Raw genomic sequence first — 23,024 nt, 5'->3', positions numbered from 1 at the left:
AAGCATGATCAAGTTATTAAAATACCATAGTGTTATATTTCATCATGTTTTATGAATTATAAGTTTTATTTTAAATTTTATAATCTGTAAAAATTAAATTGTAAAAAAAAATAACCAAGAAAGATCTGTCTTTTGTCAAAACTGTCAACAGCTAGTAAGTGTGCATGTGTTAAACTGAACATTTAAAGAAGTGTTTGACTGTTAATAAATATTTTTTCATTATAGTTAAATAGTATATTTCTTGGCAAAATAATTATATATGCATGTACTTATTCATACCTGATATTCTTCAAAGAATTAAAATATTGCTTTTAAGTAATTATTAAGTATATTAAGTATTATTAAGTACTGTTAAATAGAAGAAATCTTTACAATTTTACTGTTATCTATAGACATAATCTAAGTTTGATTTTTTAATTTCTAAGTATTTCATATACCTTTTAACAAGACCACTATAAATTAAATATGTGAAATAATGATTTTTGTGAAAAAAAATATATTAATAATGTCCAAGGCGGTTTAACGGATTTGTTAGTCTGATTTCTTGCTTTTTAAATGGTAACTTTATTTTCAATGAAAAAAAGCTCCTACCTAAAATTTAACTTAATTATTACATTAAATTTACAACTCTCTACTCTTTAATGACAATTTGAAGACTTTGAGTAAAGAATGATTAATATTTTATAGTTGTTACATTATAAACTTATAATTTATTAATGAGAAGTTGGTAATATTAAAAAAAATAATCTATACCACAGTGCTACATAAATATTTTGAAACATTTTTACCTAATAACGAGTAGATTTCTAAAACTTAGTGCTAATAACAGAATTATTTTTTTATTTGGGTAAAATATAAAATGATAAATCTTAATAAGTACTCAGAAGTTTAAGCAATTGCATATTATTTTTGGTAAGTCGTAGAACACTAAAAGTAAGACAAAAATGTGTTTCACACTTTCCTGATGTATAAGAAACTTTATGTTGTTAATTTATACATATGTAGATTTTACTAATTTAGAATTTTAAATGCTATTTATAAGCATACTTTTATGTAATAAAGGAAATAAACAATATAAATCCAATAAAGTATACAAATATGCAAATAAAAACATGTATATTTTGATTTTTAAGTAGTATATATAAATATAGATATATATATATATAAATATGTAGTAGATACATTAATTGTTATAATCGATGACAGACAATTTATTCTATTCATATCCAATAATTTGCTTATTTTTATAAAATTTTTGTGAGACGCATTGTAGTGAAATTATTGGATTCATCATCTTTACGTTGCAGAGCTGACCAAATAACTACAGTTTCTTAATACCTACTACCATATTCTATAAAAAAAAAAAAAAATTAAAATTTTGTTGACAATTTTATTTTGCATATTAACCAATTTTTTGCTCTTAATTTGGTGTTTTTAAGTGCATATTAAGATGCTAAGAATATACATTTATAGTGCTATACATTTCGAGTCCTGCTTATAGCTTAACTCTAAGTTATTCACATTAGTTCAAATAAACTGGTATTTATACCAACTACTAAAAATTAGTTTTTTAGTAATTATTTTATTTTTCTATAACAAGTTAAATTTCATCAGTGGTTTTGAAATCCTATTTAATAATTTCCTATCAGTTCTTCTAAGATTTAAAAAATTTTAATTATTAATAATATTAAAATAAATGACCGTTTATATAATTATTTTTTACCAACAATACTTTAAAATATTACCATAAGACAATATAATATGATATGAGGGCTATAAAGATCCAACAACATCTAAAAAAATTATCAAGAGTAAAGCTTCATAATCCTACACAACCTTTAGCATATTAATTAATAATTATTGAGAGTATATTAACTTAATATAATCCTATTTATAAACTGTTTTTTGACATTTGGGTTTAACCTGTAATAAAAATTAAAAAAATAAATATTAACTAATATTTTATATTACTAATAACTGTAATAACACACTATTATTAATTTTAATTAATGTTTTTCTTTATTTATTAATTTTAATTTTGAATGAATTTAAAAAAAAAAAATTGATATTGGTCCTTGACCCTTTGTATATTAAACCTCAAATTTAATATAATTTACAATAATTAAGTTTTTATTGTTTCTTACGATTTATGGTATTGATTATTGTTACAAAAATACAAATTTTTCTGTCAAAAGAACTTTGAAATTTTTTTTGAGTACTTTTACTCATATTATTTTCTGAGAAAAAAATTTAATTATAAAATAAATTTGTCATGAAACAATAAAAAAAAATGTAATTAAATGAATGTTATGTAATACCCACAAATCACAATACATTTCACTTATAACCTATTACAATAGGTACTTAGTAGAGTACAATTTTTAAGGTAAACAATGGTATGTTATCAATGAAAATTATGGAATAATTTCACTACAATAATTTCAATATATAGAAATATTATATATAAGTAATAAGTCTCGCCTGTAGTTTAAGTATTTGAAATAATTTCCAAATTACTAATTAATCCATTTTTAAATGTAATATTTCATTTTGTTACCTGTATAGATACCAATTATGGATACACATAGCCATTCTGATTTGCCCCTCACTATTTCTGTTTGGTAACCCTGAAAAATGAACGACTTACAAAGAAATTAAAACTGTAAATATTTACTATAACCTACATAGTTTAAGGGTAAGGTTTTTTGAGATTCCTTATTAGTGACAACTCCAGATATTTTAAAGAAATTTCTCATTTAAGAATGATTAGAAAATTGAATAATAAATCTAATATCAGGTACATGATTTAAGTTTTATTTTTAAACCTTATTCTAGATTCAATCAAATTCAATTCAAATCTGGAACTGCCACAAACCAATCAAGTATAGACCAACATTCATAAAAGGAAACTATTATAGGAAATTTAATTAACTTAAGTATTGGTGTTAACATTTTCTAATTAAAGTTTTAAATTTAGATTTCCTGATTATCATTTAATTACCAAATAAACATTGGAGGAGAAATGATTTTGTCAATTCCTATGTGTTGTGTGATTTTTCAAGTTATCTTTCATTCTGTAAAACAAACAAAAACTGTTAGATAGAAAGAATTCTATTGAATAGAATAATATCAACACACGGAATAAATAAAATACAAAATGGAAATGTTAAGATTATTTTTCAAAATTGTACTTTATTATCAACAATATTTTGTCATCTTGTAACTACAATATAAAGGGTCATAAAAGGACCAATTTGAGGTAAAATTATATTTATATTTATAGTTGAAAAGAAAAATAATTGTGTACAAAATAATGTAAGTGAAAAATAATTTAAAATATGAAAATTTCTAATAAGTTTTATATTTTGACTCGACAGAATCAAAAAAAAATCAGTGTTTCAAGTTAATTTTTCTAAGCATAGCTACGCGCACTGATCAATTTTTTTCCGATATGAACGGATGTACCAAAGCCTGTGATATGCCAATGCGTTTTGAAGAATCCAAAGTCAATATTTTATCAAGCAAATCCTTCAATTGTCCGACTTTACGAATTTGGTCTTCTGGTAATTTTTGATTTCCCAATAATTCATTGTGTAAATCTCGACTAGGATTTATTGAAGACATAGTTATTATTTTCTCCTAAAAAAAAAAAATTCAAATAAATCAAAAAAAAGAATAATAATAACTCAAGTTTATTTATTTTATGATTCCCAACTATTCTAATTATTATTTAAATTAAACTAAGCAATTTAATTTCTAGTAAAAAATATTTTATAATTTAAAGAAACTTTAATAACAATAGTTTACTAAAACATATGTTATAAATATTATAAATTGTTTTTGCAAAGACATTGGCCAAAATTTAACAGATAAATTCTGGAATTCCGTATTGCTTGTAATTCAATTACAAAATCATACAGTAATCATCTCTTATTCAAGACAAAATAGGTAGACATTTTAGTCCTAACTATTAATTAAAAGTAATCAAACATAAACAGCATTGTAAGAGTTAATAAAAATTCAATCAAAAGTATTCTGTTCAACAACCAACCAAATTATCAATAATGTATTTAAAAAAAGTTTTAAGAAAAAGTAGATAATCACTTTACTGTACAGTAAGCATTACAAGTATACCACTTCATTGAGGAGAGTAAGTTACTGCAATGTTTATACTAAATTTGAATTAACTTTGGATAAAAAAAAATGTGATTCCAAAGATAACAAGTTATGAGGAACTTAGTGCTAATTTTTCAAACCTTAGATATGAATTTTAGAATAACTGCTACGTTTTTTATTGACATATAAACAAAAAAAAAATTTCTTTAAATATTTAAGAGTCAAAATATTTTTAAAGTCTTATGTGCATATATAAATGAATGTATATACAAGTTAATTTAAACATTTGATGAAAATTTCAAGTATCCAAAGTTATTTGATTTTCAGTTCCATCAAAATAACAAAATTAATTTTGTCAAGTACTAATTATGTGTAAAAATTCAAATTTTTCCATGATACTTTAGTTGTTTGCCTATTATTTTGAAAAGTACTAAAAATTTAGTACAGTAACTTCCCTAACTCTTAAAAAAATAAGTTGAAAATATCAAACTACTTTTACTATTCCAAAAAAGGTGATACTAAAAAAAAAAATACGTTATAAAATTAATCCATTCATTACTCTGAAACTAGAATATGGTCAAACTTAAAAATCAACATTCATCACCTATCATGATATTATATACTTAAACATACATCCAAAGTATTTTAAGTGAATTTGTAATATATTTTAAAATTTTTTAATAATAATAGTTAATTATTAAAATATAAATAACACAAATTATATAATTAATGTTGCAAAGACAATGGCCAGAAATAAATAAATAAATTCTGGAATTCCGTTTTGCGTGTATTTGAATTAAGTTGCTATCAATTATAATATTATAAATTTGACAAAATAAATTTAATTAATTAATCTAATGTATACTTGAAACACTATAGATAACATTAATTTGATTAATTTAATTTTAAATAAACCATAATAATAGTTATTTTATTATTTTTAATCAATATTAATTTACTCTACTACTTATAAGTTAAAACATTTCTATCATTAAAATGTATAATGTAACCTAAATAAAATATTTCTTACTCGTTCTGTAACTTTGTCAACTTCGTGATACAGAAAATTACAATTGCTATCAAAATGCTGGTCTTTGAACATTCCCTTTCGAATAGTTTTGTTAGCCATTTTTCCTTTCAAATCCATAAAGAATTTCAACATCTAATATTAAAAATAATTTACATTTATAAGGTTTATAATCATTAACTATTAAGTAAAATAATCCATCACTGCAATTACTTGGTTATTGGTTTTTCCAGGAAATAATATTTTTCCAGTATAAAGTTCATAGATAGTACAACCAGCAGACCACATATCAATGCCAAATTCACATTGAATACCTAAAACTAAAATAACATCCATAGTTTAAACTTATATAATAATACTAATAAATCAGCAGTTCTTAAAATCTTTGAAGTACATCTGATAAAACTTTTTTTAACAGTAGATCCTATATACAAATTTATATTGAATAACCTATTTTTTTTTAAGTATTTATAATAATTAACATTTACATTAATGAAAATAGGATAAGTTATATATGAAAATAATTTGTAATAATTTGAGTTTAAAATAATATACTTTTAAATTTATTTCAAATAATTGATTTATATAATTTTAGGTAGAAACCACTGATAATATTTAAGGATTACTGATAAAGCAATAAAAAACTTACTTATTTCAGGAGACCGATAAAATCGACTGACCAAATATGGAGTAATTTCATTATCAGTTATGTGTGATGCAGATCCAAAATCGCATAATTTCAATACTAACTTACTTTCATTAACCTAAAGTTGAAACAAAAGTAATATATTTATGAAAAAAATAATATAAATGTTTCATTTTTTGTTATTATAACCAGGAGTATGAGATTCGCAGGAACTGCAGACCACACAAATAAATTTTTCCAAGGAGTTGTATCATAGTTGAACTGGACATGGTAATACCTAATTACCAAAAGGCAAATAATGTCAATATTATGATCATAATTTTGCAATGACATTGGCCAGAAATTAATAGCTAAATCCTGGAATTCCGTCTTGCTCAACTTAAATCTAAATTCTAAATTTATATTAGTAAAAAACTCACCAGAATATTATCAGGCTTGATGTCAGCATGTAATATGTTTGCCTTTTTCATCAATTTCAATGCCAAAAACAACTGCTGACTATATGAACGAACAGCTTTAATGTGTAATCCAATGTCTTTTCCATACTTCTTCAACACCTATAATAGTTTTGAATACAAAAAAAAAAAAAAAAATTTAACTAAACAAATATTTTTCAAAAATAAATTCTATCATGTGTAATAAAAATAATTGATAGTTTTTCAATCAAAACTATTACTAAATTGATAAGTACGCATTTATCAGTTATTTTTTATGAACCATTAGTAACATGTGCAGGATAATATAATCCATAATTCATATTTTTTATAACTATCTTATTTAATGAATTTTCTATACTCAATTAAAGTGTACTATCATAATATAGTCATTATTGTAGCAGACCACATACTGACAACTGTATGGAGGTAAAATAGCTTTAAGTTGGAAAAAATGTAAGTCTTAAAATATTTATAAGTGTTATTTGAAATATGTAATTCCTAGTACATACCAGTGTTAAAAAAGTTGCTATGGAATATCATATTTAACTAACATCTATCTTACGCTCCATTATAAAGTACTATAGAAGTGATGAGACACAAATCTAGATTTTAGTATATGAAACCAGAATTTTAGATTTATGAATTTCAGGTTTGAAATTGTAGATTTCTATACTCTAAATAAAAAATCAATTTTTTTAGTATAAGTATAAAATAGCTAAACTATTTTAAATATTGGAAATACAAATTCAAATGTTTCAAAACATAAAAACCAAATTTAGAATAAAACATGGATTTTGAATTTCCAATTTCAAGAATTCAGGTTTTCACTAAATCCATATTTTACCTTCTATTGAAAAAAGGGCCTATATTATTTTAGGTCCTTTCCTCACTCACTGGTCAAACTCTTTGTCAAATGATATACGTCATGTTCTCATGATATATGTATAATGATCACATTTTTTTCTATTGGTCAATGTATGTTCTATACTAAAATTCATTAGACTACAATTATGTGTAATTCCATTTATCTGATTAAAACTATTGTATAATACATTGCACTTCATAAGTTTCTTTTTCTCTATATTAAATACATTTAATTATACACAGAAATATAAGTAAAAAAAAACTTATATTATTGTCTATGACTTATACAATTTAATGTACTGTATATAGCAGATTTATCCCATTAATTATTTATACTAATGTATCTATAGCAAGTATAGAATATCAAAGCACGTATATTTTAAAGGGGTCAAAGTACTATTTTTGTTTATATAATAAGGATTAAAAACTATAAATTTATACATAATAATTAACATACTTTTCAACAATACAAAAAAAAAATTTATAATATTTTAATAAAATGTAGTTAAAAGTTTATTTTTATTTTAATGTGTGATTAAATTATCCCATGCATACAACTAGGTTCATGATCTGATATACACTACTAAAATCTAATATAAATGAAGTTTTATATTAATTTCTGATGTATTTTTTTTAAATTTTCAACTAAATTGTTTCACTTATAGTTGGGAAGACTTTAGGAGAATGAAAAGTGACAGCTTAAGCCTATGCTATCAATGGAGGATTTTAAAAGCAAGCAATATATTTGATTATATTATACTGTAGAAGTTTGATCAAGAAATTATGTATGTTATTCAAAGCCACCAGATGTTTACTAACCAGTAACCACCTGCCAGGTGACTGACTGAAAATCCCTGGTTGGAAAACAGGTTGCCAACATAATTTGCCAGCAGACACTTTTCATTCACACCACTTTTCTAACTACAATTAATTACATTTTATCATTTTAATTTCTTTTAAATATTTTACTAAAATCTTGATGAAATAAAATAAATATTATTTATATAGTTTACTTTACCTCTCTAAGATTCATACTGAGTGGTTCAAAAACCATGCATAAATGTTGCTTGTGGAAAAAGTGACGGTATAAACGTAGACAATGAAATCTATCGTCAGGATCTGAATCATTTAACCGTTTAAGAATTTCTAATTCTTTCAATCCTGTTTTATGCCTGAATCAAAATTAAGTACAAAAATTATAATTATCAATGATAACTATGTAAAATTACTCACATAATTTCATTGTTTCTTATAATCTTAACAGCTACATCTTGATTATCACGAGCAGCATCTCTAGCACGAACAACATTAGAAAATACTCCTTGCCCAGTATATCCATAGACAGTATAACGTGAATCCATTGTTTCACCAATTCTTACACGATAATATCCTTCTGCATCATCCCAGTTGTCAGTTAAAGAAGGATTTTCTGGTACACTCTTGTTTCCATTGGATATACCATCTGGTTGAGGAGTCTGAATAAAAATTATAAAAAGATTAATTCATATTTATAAAATAATTGAATAGTTTAAGTACAAAGATTAAAGAATATTGTACAAATTAATAAATTACATGTTGTGTAGCATGAAATGAATCAGCTTCAGCAAACATATCCCATTTGCCTTTTATTAAATCAGGATTTATAACATGATCAGGCTTTATGGTTTCTTTATCTGTTGCTGAATCAGAATCATTTAATCTTCTATCGGTTTCTTTAGGAGATGGAGGTTCTGGAGAATGTTGAATAGATGCTTCAGTTGCATAACTTCCATGTGGAGAAGGATTCATAGAATCTTCACTATGCAAATTACTATTATTTGCTCCTAACCTCTAAATAACAATTTCAATTCAATAAGATTAAATAATTATTGAAATTAAGTACAATCTAAAATTTACTTTCAATAACTCTTCTCTTTGCTTTCTTCTTTTTTCAATAATTTCTTCTTCATTTTCATCTTCCGCAATATTTATATTTACATCAATGCTATAAAATAAATAATTTTATTATAAAATGTACTTTAAACCAGTGGTTCTCAATATCTTCTATTCTACGCCCCTTTGTAATTTTCAAAAATCTCATGCCCACTTCCTATAAATCGAAAAAAAGTCGATTACCTTTTTTCGTATACTTTATAAATAAACTATACAATATTAGGAATGACTATTTTTTTTGTTGATAATAATTTATCGGTTATCTGTTATTGATAACGGATAAAAGGAACCAATCAATTAATTTTTTTTCTCTACATTTTAAAATAAAAATTGTATTTCGTAGTAATTGTTTGTTTCTCCAGCAATGTGGGGAGGACATGCCCCCTAGTTTGGGAACCAGTGTTTTAAACAATACAAAACTATCACTAGTTCATGAAACCCAAGAATTCACTTCATATGATTAAGGGGACGCTACACAGTACACAGACATTTGTTGTCTCTGTCTTACAGCGCATAACAACATTAACAATTTATGTTCAGCAGATTAGGTTTAGTTTCGTAAGTTTAAAAATTAGAGTAAATTGACCTATAATGAAACTTGATGGTAAGAACATTTTCTGTGTTTGTATGTGGGTTATTACAATAATTTAATATTTTAAATGAGTCATAAGCATTTTTAATTTACAATATTTTATATGCAAAACTTGCTAAAAAATTAAACTATTGTAAAACAACAATGTATATTATTTAAATTATTTTTAAACACATCATAATATGAAAGAAATAATAGTGTAATTAGTTTAAAATATACTCACTCAGAATCTGAAGATGACTTATCATCTCGCTTAAGACCTTCAGAAAAACTGTCTTTATATTTATCTCCTCTATCTTTACCTCTATGAGATCTATATTTATAAAAAATATAATTAATTAAATTTAAATTATTTTCACAAATTAATGCAAATTGTAATTAAAACTTACACTTACCTAGAATATCTTTCTTTACTATGTGATCTTCTGTCATATTTTCTATTAAATCTCTTATCCCTTTCTCTGTCTCTATCTCTATCTCTATCCCTGTCCCTCTCTCTCTCTCTATCCCGGTCACGTTCTCGATCACGGTCTCTATATCTATTAGAAGCTATAATAAAAATAAATTAGTAAAATATATTATATTTTATTTATAAAGTAATGAAAAAAAATATAAGGGTTTATGAAAATTAAATCATAAATTAGCAATAATTTATAAAAACATATAATCTATCAATTTTAAAAATATATTAATATACACATCTTACCAGGTGGACTTCTTGCACGGTCTCTAATAGCTTTAAGAAAGAAAAAAATGTAAATAAAAATAGTGAAAATAATTTTTAAATCATTTTAAGATGATCAATACTTACAAATAGGACTTTTAATACGGTCACGTCTTCGTCTTAATTGATCTTCACGTTGCTTAATCTGATCTTCTCGTCTTCTAACTTCTTCTGCTCGTCTTTTTGCTTCTTCTTCTATTTCTTTTATTTCTTCATCTCGTCTTCTTTGTTCACGCCTCCTTAAATCATCTTCTCTTTTTTTAATTTCTTCTTCTTTTCGTCTAATTTCACGTCTTTTTTCATCTTCCAAGTGTTTGATTTTTCTTTGTCTGTCTTTATCTTTTTCTCGAGATCTGTCATATTCCTTATCACGATCTCTTTCTTTTTCACGTTCTTTTTCTTTTCTCATACGGTCTGACTTTGAATGAATTAAGTCTTTACTTACACTTCTATCTCTTGTTTTCTTGATATCTTGACTAGAACTATGATGACGTTTTAATGGGCTCCTTACACTATAAAATAAAATAAATTTAAGCTAATAAAATATAATATTAAATCATTTATATAATTTATTACAAGCATACCGTTCACAAATCTTATTTTTGTATTCTTCATCTGATTCATCATCAACTAAGTTAATGGTTTCAACTGATTTTTTAGCACTTAACTTCTTTTTTTTATTGATTTTATCACCTTCTTCTGATTCTGATAAATAAGCTCCTAATCTTGCTTGAAGTAAAGCCTAAACATAGTAATTAACATTATACTTAAACTATTATTCAATTATGCAATCTTAATTTAAATATTACAAACTTAAAATATTGTATTAATATTCCAAAATAAGTAATTAATTATCATTAAATAGAAAATCTTAGTTATTATATCAAAATATATATATATTAAAATATATATATACATATCAAATATTATCATAGGATAATATTTATTGATATGTAAAAAACATCTAAACATCATATTTATTTAAATAGGCTCATTTTTATAAGTATTTAATAAACTAGTATTACAAAAATGCAAAAATTTATTGATAATATCAATTTTGAAAAATTAGAACTGATTTGGATGAAATAATATTTTAAAATGACATACAAAATAGTCCGACTTAATCTGAAAAAAAATTTTTCATAAAATTTTACAAAACTTTGATCATATGAATAAATAAAAATAAATAAAGCATCATACATTTATCTTTATCAATAAATGGCATATATTATGAATTATAGCAATAATCATAAAAAAAGTATTGATTTAAATATTTTAGTAGGTTTTTTTCATATTCAAATACAGATCAGTTTAAAATCAGTTGGATACACATAACCAGATTTTAAATCTTCATACATTTGCATATTTCTTAGGAAGCTAAATAGCTATTTTTAAAGAACTATCTCTATCAATAAATTAACAATAAAAAAGATGTTATAAAAGAAATAATAAAAAAATTAAGAACCTTTAGACATTTATAATTTGAATAAAGTCTTTAAATTCAATATTTATTTTAATTATATCTAATAAAAATAATAAAAAAAAAACTATTACATTTTTTTTATAAAAATTGTTTGGTACAAATGTATGTAATTATTATTCATAAATACATAAGGTTCAGAGCCTACACATAACCATCAAATGTTTTATTTGTATTTAAAAAATAAATACCTTTTGCTTAATTAATTCTTCTAAATTCATTTCTTCTTCATCCAAATTGATTTCTGTTATTATGGGTGCTTCAATTTTTTTCTTTTTACTATCAAGTGGTGGTGGAGATGGTGGTCTTTTTTGTTTACCATTCTGAACATAATCACCATTCGATTTTTTCTTATCCTTTAATTTGGTTTCTCCATTTTCTTTCTTTGATTTTTTATGTTTTCTGGAAATAATTGAATACTTAACTATTAGCTAACAATTATACTTCTAAAATTAAATTACATATTTTCTAAAGTTAAAACATATTTAGTTCATACAGGTTATAGACTATTAAACTAAAAATGTAATTAATTGATATTATACTCAAAACCATGTGGTTAAATAAACTAATAATCGATGTACCTACAATGTAATATAATTAATGTTGTCAATATTTAGTATATAATAACCAAGTCAATATTAAATTTACCGTTCACTTTTATGCTTATGTTTCTTTTTCTTTTTCTTCTTATCTAATCGACTGTTATCGATTACTTTACCAGAGTCTGCAGAAGAATCATCCGACATACTGTCAACTCTATAATTTATTTTAAAAAAAGCAAGTTAAAAATAATGAAGGAATGAAAACACCCACATTTAATAAAATTTAACTTACGCCATGTTTGTCGATGGAAGAAAATAAAAAAAAAACAATAAACGGCTCAAAATGGTTTTTAGTATTTCATGAAAGATATTGTTATTTCGCGTACATAAAACAATAAACTATAAACTTACACAAAATAAAATCACAGTCACATAAAACAAGTTACAACAATAATAATGATTCCTATCACACCAACATTTTGGACACGAACAAAATCAAACCCACTTTTTTATTTTATAGAGTTGAGCCATAACGCTAGAAAAAGATGTGTGCATAGTATGTGACTACCTATAGAAGTACGGAGTGAGGCTACGTCCTACCTACCTATTATTTGTTTACGATATTATGTTATATAGTAGTTTCAGTTAAAAGTAATGTAAAATACATAGAGTTACCAACATTCAAATTTATCGAAATGAGGTCATATACACATCATTTATATAAACCTAAAAAATATGTATATCGTCATAATTCTTTTTAACTTTCCTACATTTTAGTGATAGTTATCTAAATTAACAACGTTATTAGAAAAATTTAAATTATAATTATTATAAAAGACTATAAAATAACTAATGACTTCCAAATATGGTTCTACTGTAGTAGTATCAATCTTATAACGTGGAGTTTCCGATATCACAACATTTCAATATTTCTATTTTTTTTATATAAAAATATTATTGTTTATTAATTATTAATTGTAAACTAATTTTGTTATGAGTAAGATATTAGTTCAAAAATCTACTCATGCTAATTAGAGTATTGATCTTCGAATCCATTCACTTTAAGTATTATCGGTGCTTGTAGACTTATTTTTTATAATTTTCTATTTTCTAAATTGTGTATTTTCTTTAACCAATTTTTTTATTTTTTTTATTGGTGATTTAAATAATTTCAAGAGATTTTATTCATAGGTAAATAGTTGTTTAATAATATCCAATTAGTACCTAATATAATACCATGATAATGCAAAAAAAAATTTGTTTTAGCACCTATTTTTGATTTCACAATTTATTAAGAAATTTAGATAATTTTAATTTAAAATATATAGTGCTCATGCATGCTTCTTTATCTAGCATTTAAAAATGATTCTCATTTTACAAGTAGTAGTACCTAATTTTTATATTTTCTTTATCATTTGATCACAAACTGCTTAAAATTATTAATAATCATCAATTGACAAATATATTTAATACAAATATCTATTATTTACTTTTTACTACTAGTTATACTTTATACCTCAAATAATTTAATATACCTATATTGAACCCAAAGTTAATAGCATTAAATTAAGAAGCTAGGTATATTGTATTACGAAATTAAGCTATATCCAATCAGTCACTCTAATAATAATAAAAATAAATTTATAAATATTATTTCAATATTTAACAAAAATATCTACATTTTCAAGTAGTTGGTTTACCTTCAATCAGTGGCATATTTTTAAATTTCCTTTTTTTTGTAGGGGGAAAGGAAGATTTAAATAAATTTTCTCTGTACCTACTTAACAAAATATTTATGACAGTTGAACCTTACCTCTCCCCAAAAATATGCCGATTCTTACAATAATTTTTTTTCAATAATTTCAACTGATTTTAGTTTTATCTAAGAAATAATTTTAAAAGTATTTATATGAATAATATTACTACTACTGAACATATAATCAATATTTATAAATTTATATTAAAATTTTAATTTGTAGATTTTGTATTGCATAATATTTATTTAAGAGTCATTAATATTTCACATTTGTACATCTAAATTTTTGTTATTTAGTTATTTTTGTAGAATTTTGAAACTAGCTGTATTTAAAATTATAAGAAATGCATGAACTGTTTACACAAGTATTGAACTACAAAGATTTGTCTAAGGTATAATTTGCTTATTAGGGAATTTTTGTTTATTTGAACTCTTATTAAAAATATAATTAATTTATACTATTTACAGGCTGGTGATTTATTTACTGTTCCTGATGATGCTATTGTAAATGATTTATCTGAAGTCATTAATATAATTTGTGAGATCACGAGCTTACCTGATTATGTATACAACGACAATGATCAAAGTGTTGTTGAAATATGCATCACTAGAGTTACCACTGCTATTAGGTATTATATATTATATATGTGTATTATAATATTATTTTAAGTTGCATAAATAAAAGAATAATTGATAATTAATACATTTGACTTGTCCCATATTTATTATTTTATTTAATACTATATTATACATTTTTATCATTGTACATAGTTTTATACTCGATTATAATGTATAATTTCATAATTTTTTTTTTTTTCCTAAGCCCAGCAACTAAAATCATTAGCTGTGGATAGGAACAGTAGGTTTTTTTGTGTAAGGTTTATTTGGAAAGTTTGGTTATACACAGAACACATTAGTGACTGAATTAAACTAATATAAACTAAATTTTAAATTAAGCTATTCTTAAAAAATTTCTGATCAAAATACATCAAATATTATTCATCTAATTTTAGTACTTGTTTTAATATCTAGAGAAATTAATCAATTAAATTTAAAGTATACCTATTCTAATATTTTTAAATTAATGTAAGGTCTATTTAATTTGTTAGAGAAACGGGATCAATGGAGCGGCATGCTGAAGCCCTGGTTACATTACTGGAATCGTGTCTTAATCATAATCTTAAACCATCACAAAAGGAAGAAGATCCACCTCATGCTAAAATTTCATCAGACATAATTTCCTGCATGTTTCTTGTTAGTATACAATTATAATTAAAAATTTAAAAATGGGCTAGGTATGTATATTTATTTGTGAAAAATAATTGTTAAAATCCACAAACATAATATTTATTTTAGAATTATAGCAAAAAAGAAGTCATGAAAAGAGTATTACCGGTAGCTGTGAAATTTTTACATAAAGGAAATAAAGTACTATCGAGAAACATGGCGTCATATCTATCACTTGCAGCAATTGACAACTCTCCATTACTATCAAATCATATACAACTTATTATAGATTCTATAATTTCAGGTAGTTATTTTAAACAGATTTATAATTACGCAAAATTTACTTAATAATGTAACATTATAGGTAATTATCCATTATGTCGAGTCCTTCCTCAGATTTATGAAGTAACAAGAGATCCAATTCACGACCATGCAATGGCTTTAGTTTCGTTACTTCCTTTATGTGAACTCACTGAAAAGTTGGCTTTGTTACAACTTTGCTCTCTTATAGCCAACAATAAACCTTCTGTAAGTATACTTCTATGATATAATCATATTTAATTATAGGAAAAATAACTAATAATTTAAAAAAAATGTTTAGTTATTGGAAGCTAGTTTGCCACAATTGTGCGAGTATTTATGTACATCTCAAACGGTTATTCCTACATTACAAGTTTTTCTTAATTTAGCAAAAAACCAACCACAACTTTTATCTGATTATGTTCTAAAAATTAAAAAAGCTGCTGAATGTAATCCAAATGCTCTGTGTATTGCTGCTCAAGTTTTATCAGCTGTTGGAAAAATAAATAAGGTCTTGTAATTATTATTATTATTATTATTATTTAATTTTGAAACCTTGAATAAAATAACAAATTGTATTGTTTTTTTATACAGACAAAAGCACAAGAAGCATTAAATTTTATTATGGATCATTTAGCTAAAGTGGATCGAGGAAGTCAAAGTCTATTAGTACGAGAAGCTACATTTCTATGTTCCTGTTTTCCAATTTTATTTACTGATAAGATATTAGATGGAGTTATACAAATCAGTCGAACTACCAAGTAATTATCAGTTTTTGTATTAGTATTAAAAATGTATTGATTAGTTCTAACTAATCAACAATAATTGTTTTTTACAGATCTCATGTAAATCAAATATCTGGTGGAATAACTATAGTCAAAGTTGGTGGAAATCAATCACCAACAAATTCAAATATTACTAGAACAACTCAAACAGATAATAATGGAAGAAACTCAAGGTTAATTTTTGTACAATACACATTTAATTTAAAAATTTTCATAGGAATAATGAAAGTTTTTTTTAACAGAATTGTGATTACGCCAAGGCCTAGATTAATGGCAGATAGTCGTAGTACTGGAAGATTACAATCTTCAAACGCTCATCGTAGTATGACACGGTTAAATGCAGGTAAAAAAAATATTTATATTATAACAATTGTTCAGTTTATCAATAATATGCATAGAAATTATCAGAAACAATGTTAATAAATAATAAATATGAACTGGTGTTGTAGATGTTGCTTTCTTCACCTAGTTGCTGTACAATAATTTACATATATATTATATTATGTATTTATTATTTATAATTAAGATTCAGATTTTCATGCAAAAAATATTGTTGAATATGCACATACAAATTCAAAAATATGCAATTAAAACCTTTATTACTCACTAAGTAAGACTAAACATATTAAAAACAATTACAAAATTTATAAAGTAAATAAAATCAAATAAGAGAAGTAAAAGAAATAAAAAATATAATTAAAATTAACAACAAAAAACATAATATTGATTATGGAACAATTACCAATACAAAAAATGTAATTTAAGATTTTCAAATTAAAAACTTCTTCAATTTCATATAACATAAAATTATATTTAGAAAAACTTCTTTCTACATCATAAGACACTTCATGTGCATATTTAAAACAAAAATTGCCCTCATGTGACAACTTTTTAATGTTTTTATTATTTTTGTTTATTTTTTCGTTTAATATTCCTTATAATACTTAAAGTTAAATTATTGTTTTACCTGTACCGCCTTTACTTAATTTATGTTCAAAAATTTTAGCTAATGCATAAGTTTTTCTAATGTGAATTGGTTTAAAATAAAACAATTTCAGTGCTTTGTTTAATTTGATTATAAATGGGATAGCATCTATGACATATAATTATACTATTTCAACCGTAGTAATCTCATAAAGTCATTAAATAATTTTTATATTGTTTGAAAGTTAGCCTTTTCTAAATTTTCAAGTGTTAAAACTATTGGTTTTATTGAAAATTATAAAAATTAATTATATTTGTGAATCAGTCACAGTTTAAAAAAGTTGTTGATATACTGTTTATAAAATATACAATTTTTTTCAAAGTCGGAAGTCGTAATGTACAGCAATACGAACAACCCATAATATAGTATTTGTAATCAAATCGCGTCGGGATGATTTCTTTTTTGATTATATCTAAGTTTCTTCAGGGCTCGAGTATTTTAGGGAAGAATATTGGGTTTGCTTAGTTTTTAATATACTATATTGTTTGTAGAGTTATCTAGAGCTCTGTTGATTTGTATCATCAAATGTGTGTGTATTATATAAAATATTATTCATTTTTGAACTTAGGGTGATTTATATAATATTAAAGAATTTTGCATAAATTAAATTTATTAAATATTATTTTTTAGCATCTGGTAGTAGAGTTGGGTCAGTTGGAGGTTTGCATAAAAGCATGACTAAATTAAGCTCTAATCAAATTTGTATTGCTAATACATCAAACCGTAATAAACCTTCTACAAATAAAATATCAAGTGGAGGTGTAACAGTTACTACACCTTTGTAAGTTTATTTACTTAAATTTCAACTACATTATTTATTTTATAATTAATCTAACTGTGAAATGTATTATTGTTTAAGAGGAACTGGAAGTATATTAACTACAAACTTCAATTACAGTACAAACTCTAAAGATTCATTGGCTAATTCACTAAGTCAAACTTTGGCTGGACGTGTGCAAAACTCGGTTTCTCGACCTTTAAGTACTGCTGGAAGTTCTCCGTTAAATCAAAGTTTAACTTCTCAAGGACCTATCCAATCAAGTGGACCAAGTCTAAATGTAGATCCCGGTGGAGTCAATACAGGCATTTATTCAACTGTTACTCCAAGACGAAATAACAACACCAGCGTTACAATAATTAATTCAAATGTTTCTCAAGTAATTAAACACAAAAATAATATATTCTAATCCATTAATAAATAAAATACTTATAAGAGCAGGCTTATGTATTTTATTAAACTTTTTTAAACATTTTATAATAATACAAGATGATTCTTTTACCAAACATTCATTATTTCAAAATCTATTAATGTTTTTAGAAATATTTTTTTACATTATTTCTAGTCCAAATCAAATGAAAAATTTTAAAATATATATTTTTAATATTTTTTAAGTTTCTAACTCTTTTGAATGACAACATACATTATTAATTTCATAATCTGACTCAGAATGTTTTTGGAATATTTTGTTACATAATAATCTTAATTTGTACAATTAATATATAAGTTATTAGAATTAAAAATATAAGTGAGTAGAGTAATAGACAAATATTTCCTGTTCCACTCCATATACCCAAATTTTAAGTACTAATAACTCATAAATTACTTGTCCGAATTTTAATTACTATGTAGTATTGAAATACTCCAAAAATATTCTGCTTCAGAATATGAAATTAAAAACGTGTGTTGTCATTTAAAATAGTTAAAAACTTAAAAATATATTAAAATATAATATAAAAAAAAGAAACATTTTCAAAAACATTAATAGATTTTTAAATAATGAGCGTTATAGTATTCACATAATATTTATTTATGTTATTGTATTTTAGAGAATAAGTGTATTTGAACCATATCCAATGAGAGATACTATGCAGCATTTTTGTGAGAAACATTTAGATAAAATTAAAGCTTACATGGAAAAAGTTTCAGTTAGAATTCCACCTCCTGCTAAATGCACAATTGAAGGTTTGTATTGAATAACTATTATATTTTTTATTATTTGTTTAAAAAAAATTATATTTTATTTAAAATTTAGAAAGAAGAGCAAAAAAGACAGCAAAACTACATTTTGCTTGTGAAGGACGAGGTGAACATTGCCTCTACAATCGTGCTTTATTTACTGTACGTACACGACATCCTCGTGTTTGGATTCATCTTATGTTTCTTGCTCTTCAAGCAAGATCATCGTCAGCACTTAGTTCACGTCATCCTTCTGTCAGTGCCTTAAAAAACTGCTGGGATATTCTTAAATGTGAAACTAGACCATTTCTGACATTGGTAACCTCAGCATTTCCTTGCACAAAAGATCAGGACGCTGTTTTAAATGAACTTCGTAATAGTGGTTACTTTGATGTATTTGAACATTGTAGTGTAAATGCTGGTGGTGGTTGGGGTTGTTTTTTATGTAATCATCCAGAACGCGCAGTTGGTTTTTTGCAAGATAGTCAACCAGTAATTGAAGGTCAGTTAAAAGAAAAAAAAGGAAGGTGGAGAATATTTAGGAGATGGAGAACACGATATTTTACACTTTCTGGAGCACATCTCTCTTATAAAGGCTCAGTAAGTCAATACTTACTAAATATTATTTATTAAATTCAATACAGAGTGGGCCACGGAAATAGGGACAAAAGTAGAGTGTCATTCACTATAATATATAATTCTTCACTTATTCCCAAAAAACCCCAATAAAAAATTCATTTTTTTTATTTTTCAGACTCCTAGTACTTAAGTAGTTATTATATAATAAATAATTTAAATCAATTGTTTTGGAAATTTTTCTAATGATACTACAATTTTGAAAAATTAATTTTCTAATGTAAAATTATTTATTAAAATATATTAAATTTCTTGACTTTAAACACATTTTTAAATATTAAAATTTAAGCATAGTTACAAAACGGTGTATGTTCTTTATAAACTTTAGTTTTTTTTTCATGCATTAATTTTATACCAATTTTATTAATTTATTTTTACTTTTGATTTTTGTTTTGTATCTATAAATAAACATCTTATTTAAATTATCTCATTTTATGCTTTTATATGCAATTAAATATTATAACACATTTTATTTGTTTTTTGTTACAGAAAAATGATAAAGAAGGAACTCCTATTGACATTCATCAGATTCGTAGTGTAAAAGTAAGCCGTGGTGCTCGAAACATACCTAAAGCTTTTGAAATATTTACTGGAGAAGAATCTCTTATACTAAAACCTAAAGGTGGTAAAAATGCTGAAGAATGGGTACAGTGTTTATCTGTTGTTGTAGCACATTCACATTCAAAAGATACCACAAATTCAAGAAATTCAAGTTTAGTTAGGACAACCATATGAATGAACAAATTATATAATATAACATATTTTATAATAATAACTAGTATTATTTATATTAATAAGATATTTTAATATTATGAATGAACAAGACATCCATTTGTATTTCTATTAAAATAGATTGGTTATGACTATTTATATTTTTTAATTAATTAAAAGTGTATTATTATTTAACTAGGTGTTTTTATTTTATTTAAAAAATGTTAACACATTATACTTACTAATTATTACTATGCTAATAAATCTACATATTCCTCACTACTATAAATTAATGATAATTTAAAAAAAGAAATTTGGTCTATTCATACACTCCATGGATTAATAACAACTACCTGGCTGCTCAATGAATTAGAAATAGGTACTATTACAAGCAAAGACTAAAAAATGATTTGGTATAACCCACTTCCTAGTTCTTATCTGGCATTATTAAATCGTTTCAATATTCTATGACTACCTTAAACCTTTTGATACTCGTGTCTCACTCTCCCCTAAAATGAAGTTGGCTCCACAAGACAGCCACCTAATAATCGTTATGTTTCCTGAAATTCCTTGACGATCGATTCGCTCAGGTATCCTCCGATAGTATTCGGTAAAATGTTCGTTACAATTTAATAGGTTGACGTAGGTCGCAGGCAATCCGTGTGCCAATTATTTTCCTTTCATTGATTCCGAATTGAATGTCATATTGTCTTCTGCCAGTTAATATCAAAGTATCAATAGAGGTTGATACGACGTGAAATCGTGAACACATTATTTATGGTTAAGAAATAATTACTGATTCGGTGGGTCGGAGTAGTCAAACAAACAAAATATGTCAAATACCTAGTCAAATGTGACGTTCTGATAGGTAATCAGTAGTTATGTAGCAAGTCTAATAAACGTCATGCAACATTATACATTATTAACTATAAATTACAGGTACATTACTATTAAATAGGTGTTCATATTATATCATATGTACGTCATACGACTGCAATATTAGACACAAATTTTCACATGTGATATGAACACTATGTAATAAATAATAATTATCTTAACAATCCTACAAATTAATATAAAATAATTTATATTTACTGGTTTGTCCACTAATGATTAACGTAACTTAACATTTTAACGATAGAATCATTTAGACGTATGAACGAATGAGATTAATTTATAAGACATTCTTGATTTTTTCCATTTATTATCATATTTATCTATATATTTTTAAACACCTATTGGCTATTACCTTGGTCCTCTTAGACATTAATTATTAAATCTTCTAAGATTGAATATGATATTATAAGGATTATTGTTGTGTATAATTATTGTTTTGCTAGGCCTGTTAAATATTTATTTATTTTTTTATTAATTTGAAGCCTGGCAACTAAGGCCATTACCTGTGAAAAGGTACAGCAAGTTTTTGAGTTTTTTTTTTTATTATTGTAGGATTAATAGGCCATAGGGTTTGGAACACTTGTATGTATGTGTGTGCTATAGATTCGTGGCTAAGAAGTAAGAAACCGGGTAGTCACCTATCTAAAAGTTAACGACGCCGACCAATGCTAACCGATCTGACTGTGGCCAACCACCACATCACACCAGGCTACATTAAATATTTTATTGGGATTAATAGTGGACTTCATTTTAAAATTTTAATTTTGAAAGGACTGGTTTCATCATTTGTCATTAAAGTAGAGAAGAAATCATTAGAATAATGAACCGGATTTTTCGTATCGAGATATCGAGTTATAATCTGGGCTTAAAAACATCGGTCCATTTTCCATTGAGTGCTCTATTATAGGAAAAATAAGTTAGAGATTAGAGAAATAGAGAGTATCGAACAATACACCCGCCGAAGACAGTCAAAATACATCATGAAAAATACCAATATACCTATCTAATTAGGTATTGAAGAATTAAGTTAAATAGGTACCCAGTGACATAGGTATTTATTAATAAAATCTATTTAAATTTACTTCTATAGCTCTACAATTATACATATTATTAACATAGGTATATTATTTAGTGATTTGATGATCGTAGAAACAACAATTTCTGATCCCACTCAACATTGATAATTTATTAGTAAATTAATAATCAAGAAGTACTTCACTTTCAGATTAAAAAAAAAAACAGAGTACCTAATAAATGTATAATATATCGATTTTACAATGATGTGTTATGTTTTTGTCTATTATTATCATCTTATGAAGTAATAAAAATGCTTCAATTTTAAACTTTGTGGATGGTTTTCAGTGACATATTGGATCTATTTGATACTTTAAGAGCTAAAATTACTTTTCA

At 24.5% G+C, this 23,024-nt stretch overlaps 2 protein-coding genes across 10 annotated transcripts; one reads left to right on the top strand and one right to left on the bottom strand.

Annotated features, from left to right (window-relative positions):
• Positions 1-1,155: 1,155 nt before the first annotated feature.
• LOC112593140 (serine/threonine-protein kinase PRP4 homolog) lies at positions 1,156-12,689 on the bottom strand. Of its 7 annotated transcripts, none has more exons than XM_025337452.1 (20): positions 12,653-12,689; positions 12,467-12,574; positions 12,010-12,220; positions 10,923-11,080; positions 10,426-10,850; positions 10,321-10,350; positions 10,010-10,163; positions 9,838-9,927; positions 8,987-9,074; positions 8,663-8,920; positions 8,324-8,565; positions 8,109-8,262; positions 6,209-6,346; positions 5,793-5,907; positions 5,357-5,463; positions 5,147-5,278; positions 3,466-3,639; positions 3,002-3,074; positions 2,558-2,642; positions 1,156-1,351 (listed from the first exon to the last, which is right to left on the bottom strand). In XM_025337452.1, exons 1-18 carry the CDS (start codon positions 12,655-12,657, stop codon positions 3,063-3,065), a joined length of 2,601 nt encoding a protein of 866 aa, XP_025193237.1. In that variant the 5' UTR covers positions 12,658-12,689; the 3' UTR covers positions 1,156-1,351; positions 2,558-2,642; positions 3,002-3,062. The 7 variants fall into 7 exon arrangements, with proteins under 7 accessions (XP_025193237.1, XP_025193235.1, XP_025193236.1 ...); XM_025337450.1 differs by having other exon boundaries at positions 2,558-2,627; XM_025337451.1 differs by lacking the exon at positions 1,156-1,351 and adding an exon at positions 1,905-1,923 and having other exon boundaries at positions 2,558-2,627.
• Positions 12,690-13,518: 829 nt separating this feature from the next.
• On the top strand, positions 13,519-20,811 carry LOC112593243 (protein melted). Of its 3 annotated transcripts, none has more exons than XM_025337603.1 (15): positions 13,519-13,551; positions 14,414-14,508; positions 14,585-14,745; positions 15,226-15,370; positions 15,473-15,647; positions 15,708-15,871; positions 15,945-16,154; positions 16,238-16,404; positions 16,482-16,601; positions 16,671-16,771; positions 18,044-18,194; positions 18,312-18,570; positions 19,241-19,376; positions 19,447-19,970; positions 20,496-20,811. In XM_025337603.1, the coding sequence occupies exons 2-15, from the start codon at positions 14,461-14,463 to the stop codon at positions 20,739-20,741; spliced, it is 2,607 nt and encodes an 868-aa protein (XP_025193388.1). In that variant the 5' UTR covers positions 13,519-13,551; positions 14,414-14,460; the 3' UTR covers positions 20,742-20,811. The 3 variants fall into 3 exon arrangements, with proteins under 3 accessions (XP_025193388.1, XP_025193387.1, XP_025193389.1); XM_025337602.1 differs by having other exon boundaries at positions 18,273-18,570; positions 20,496-20,810; XM_025337604.1 differs by lacking the exons at positions 13,519-13,551; positions 14,414-14,508; positions 14,585-14,745 and having other exon boundaries at positions 15,323-15,411; positions 18,273-18,570; positions 20,496-20,809.
• Positions 20,812-23,024: the final 2,213 nt, after the last annotated feature.

This window comes from Melanaphis sacchari, unplaced genomic scaffold (genome assembly GCF_002803265.2).
Source record: "Melanaphis sacchari strain LSU unplaced genomic scaffold, SCAv2.0 Contig1_pilon_pilon, whole genome shotgun sequence".
NCBI classification, from domain to species: domain Eukaryota; kingdom Metazoa; phylum Arthropoda; class Insecta; order Hemiptera; family Aphididae; genus Melanaphis; species Melanaphis sacchari.
Note: the sequence above shows the minus strand (reverse complement) of the source record. Positions and strands in the feature narration are given on the sequence as shown.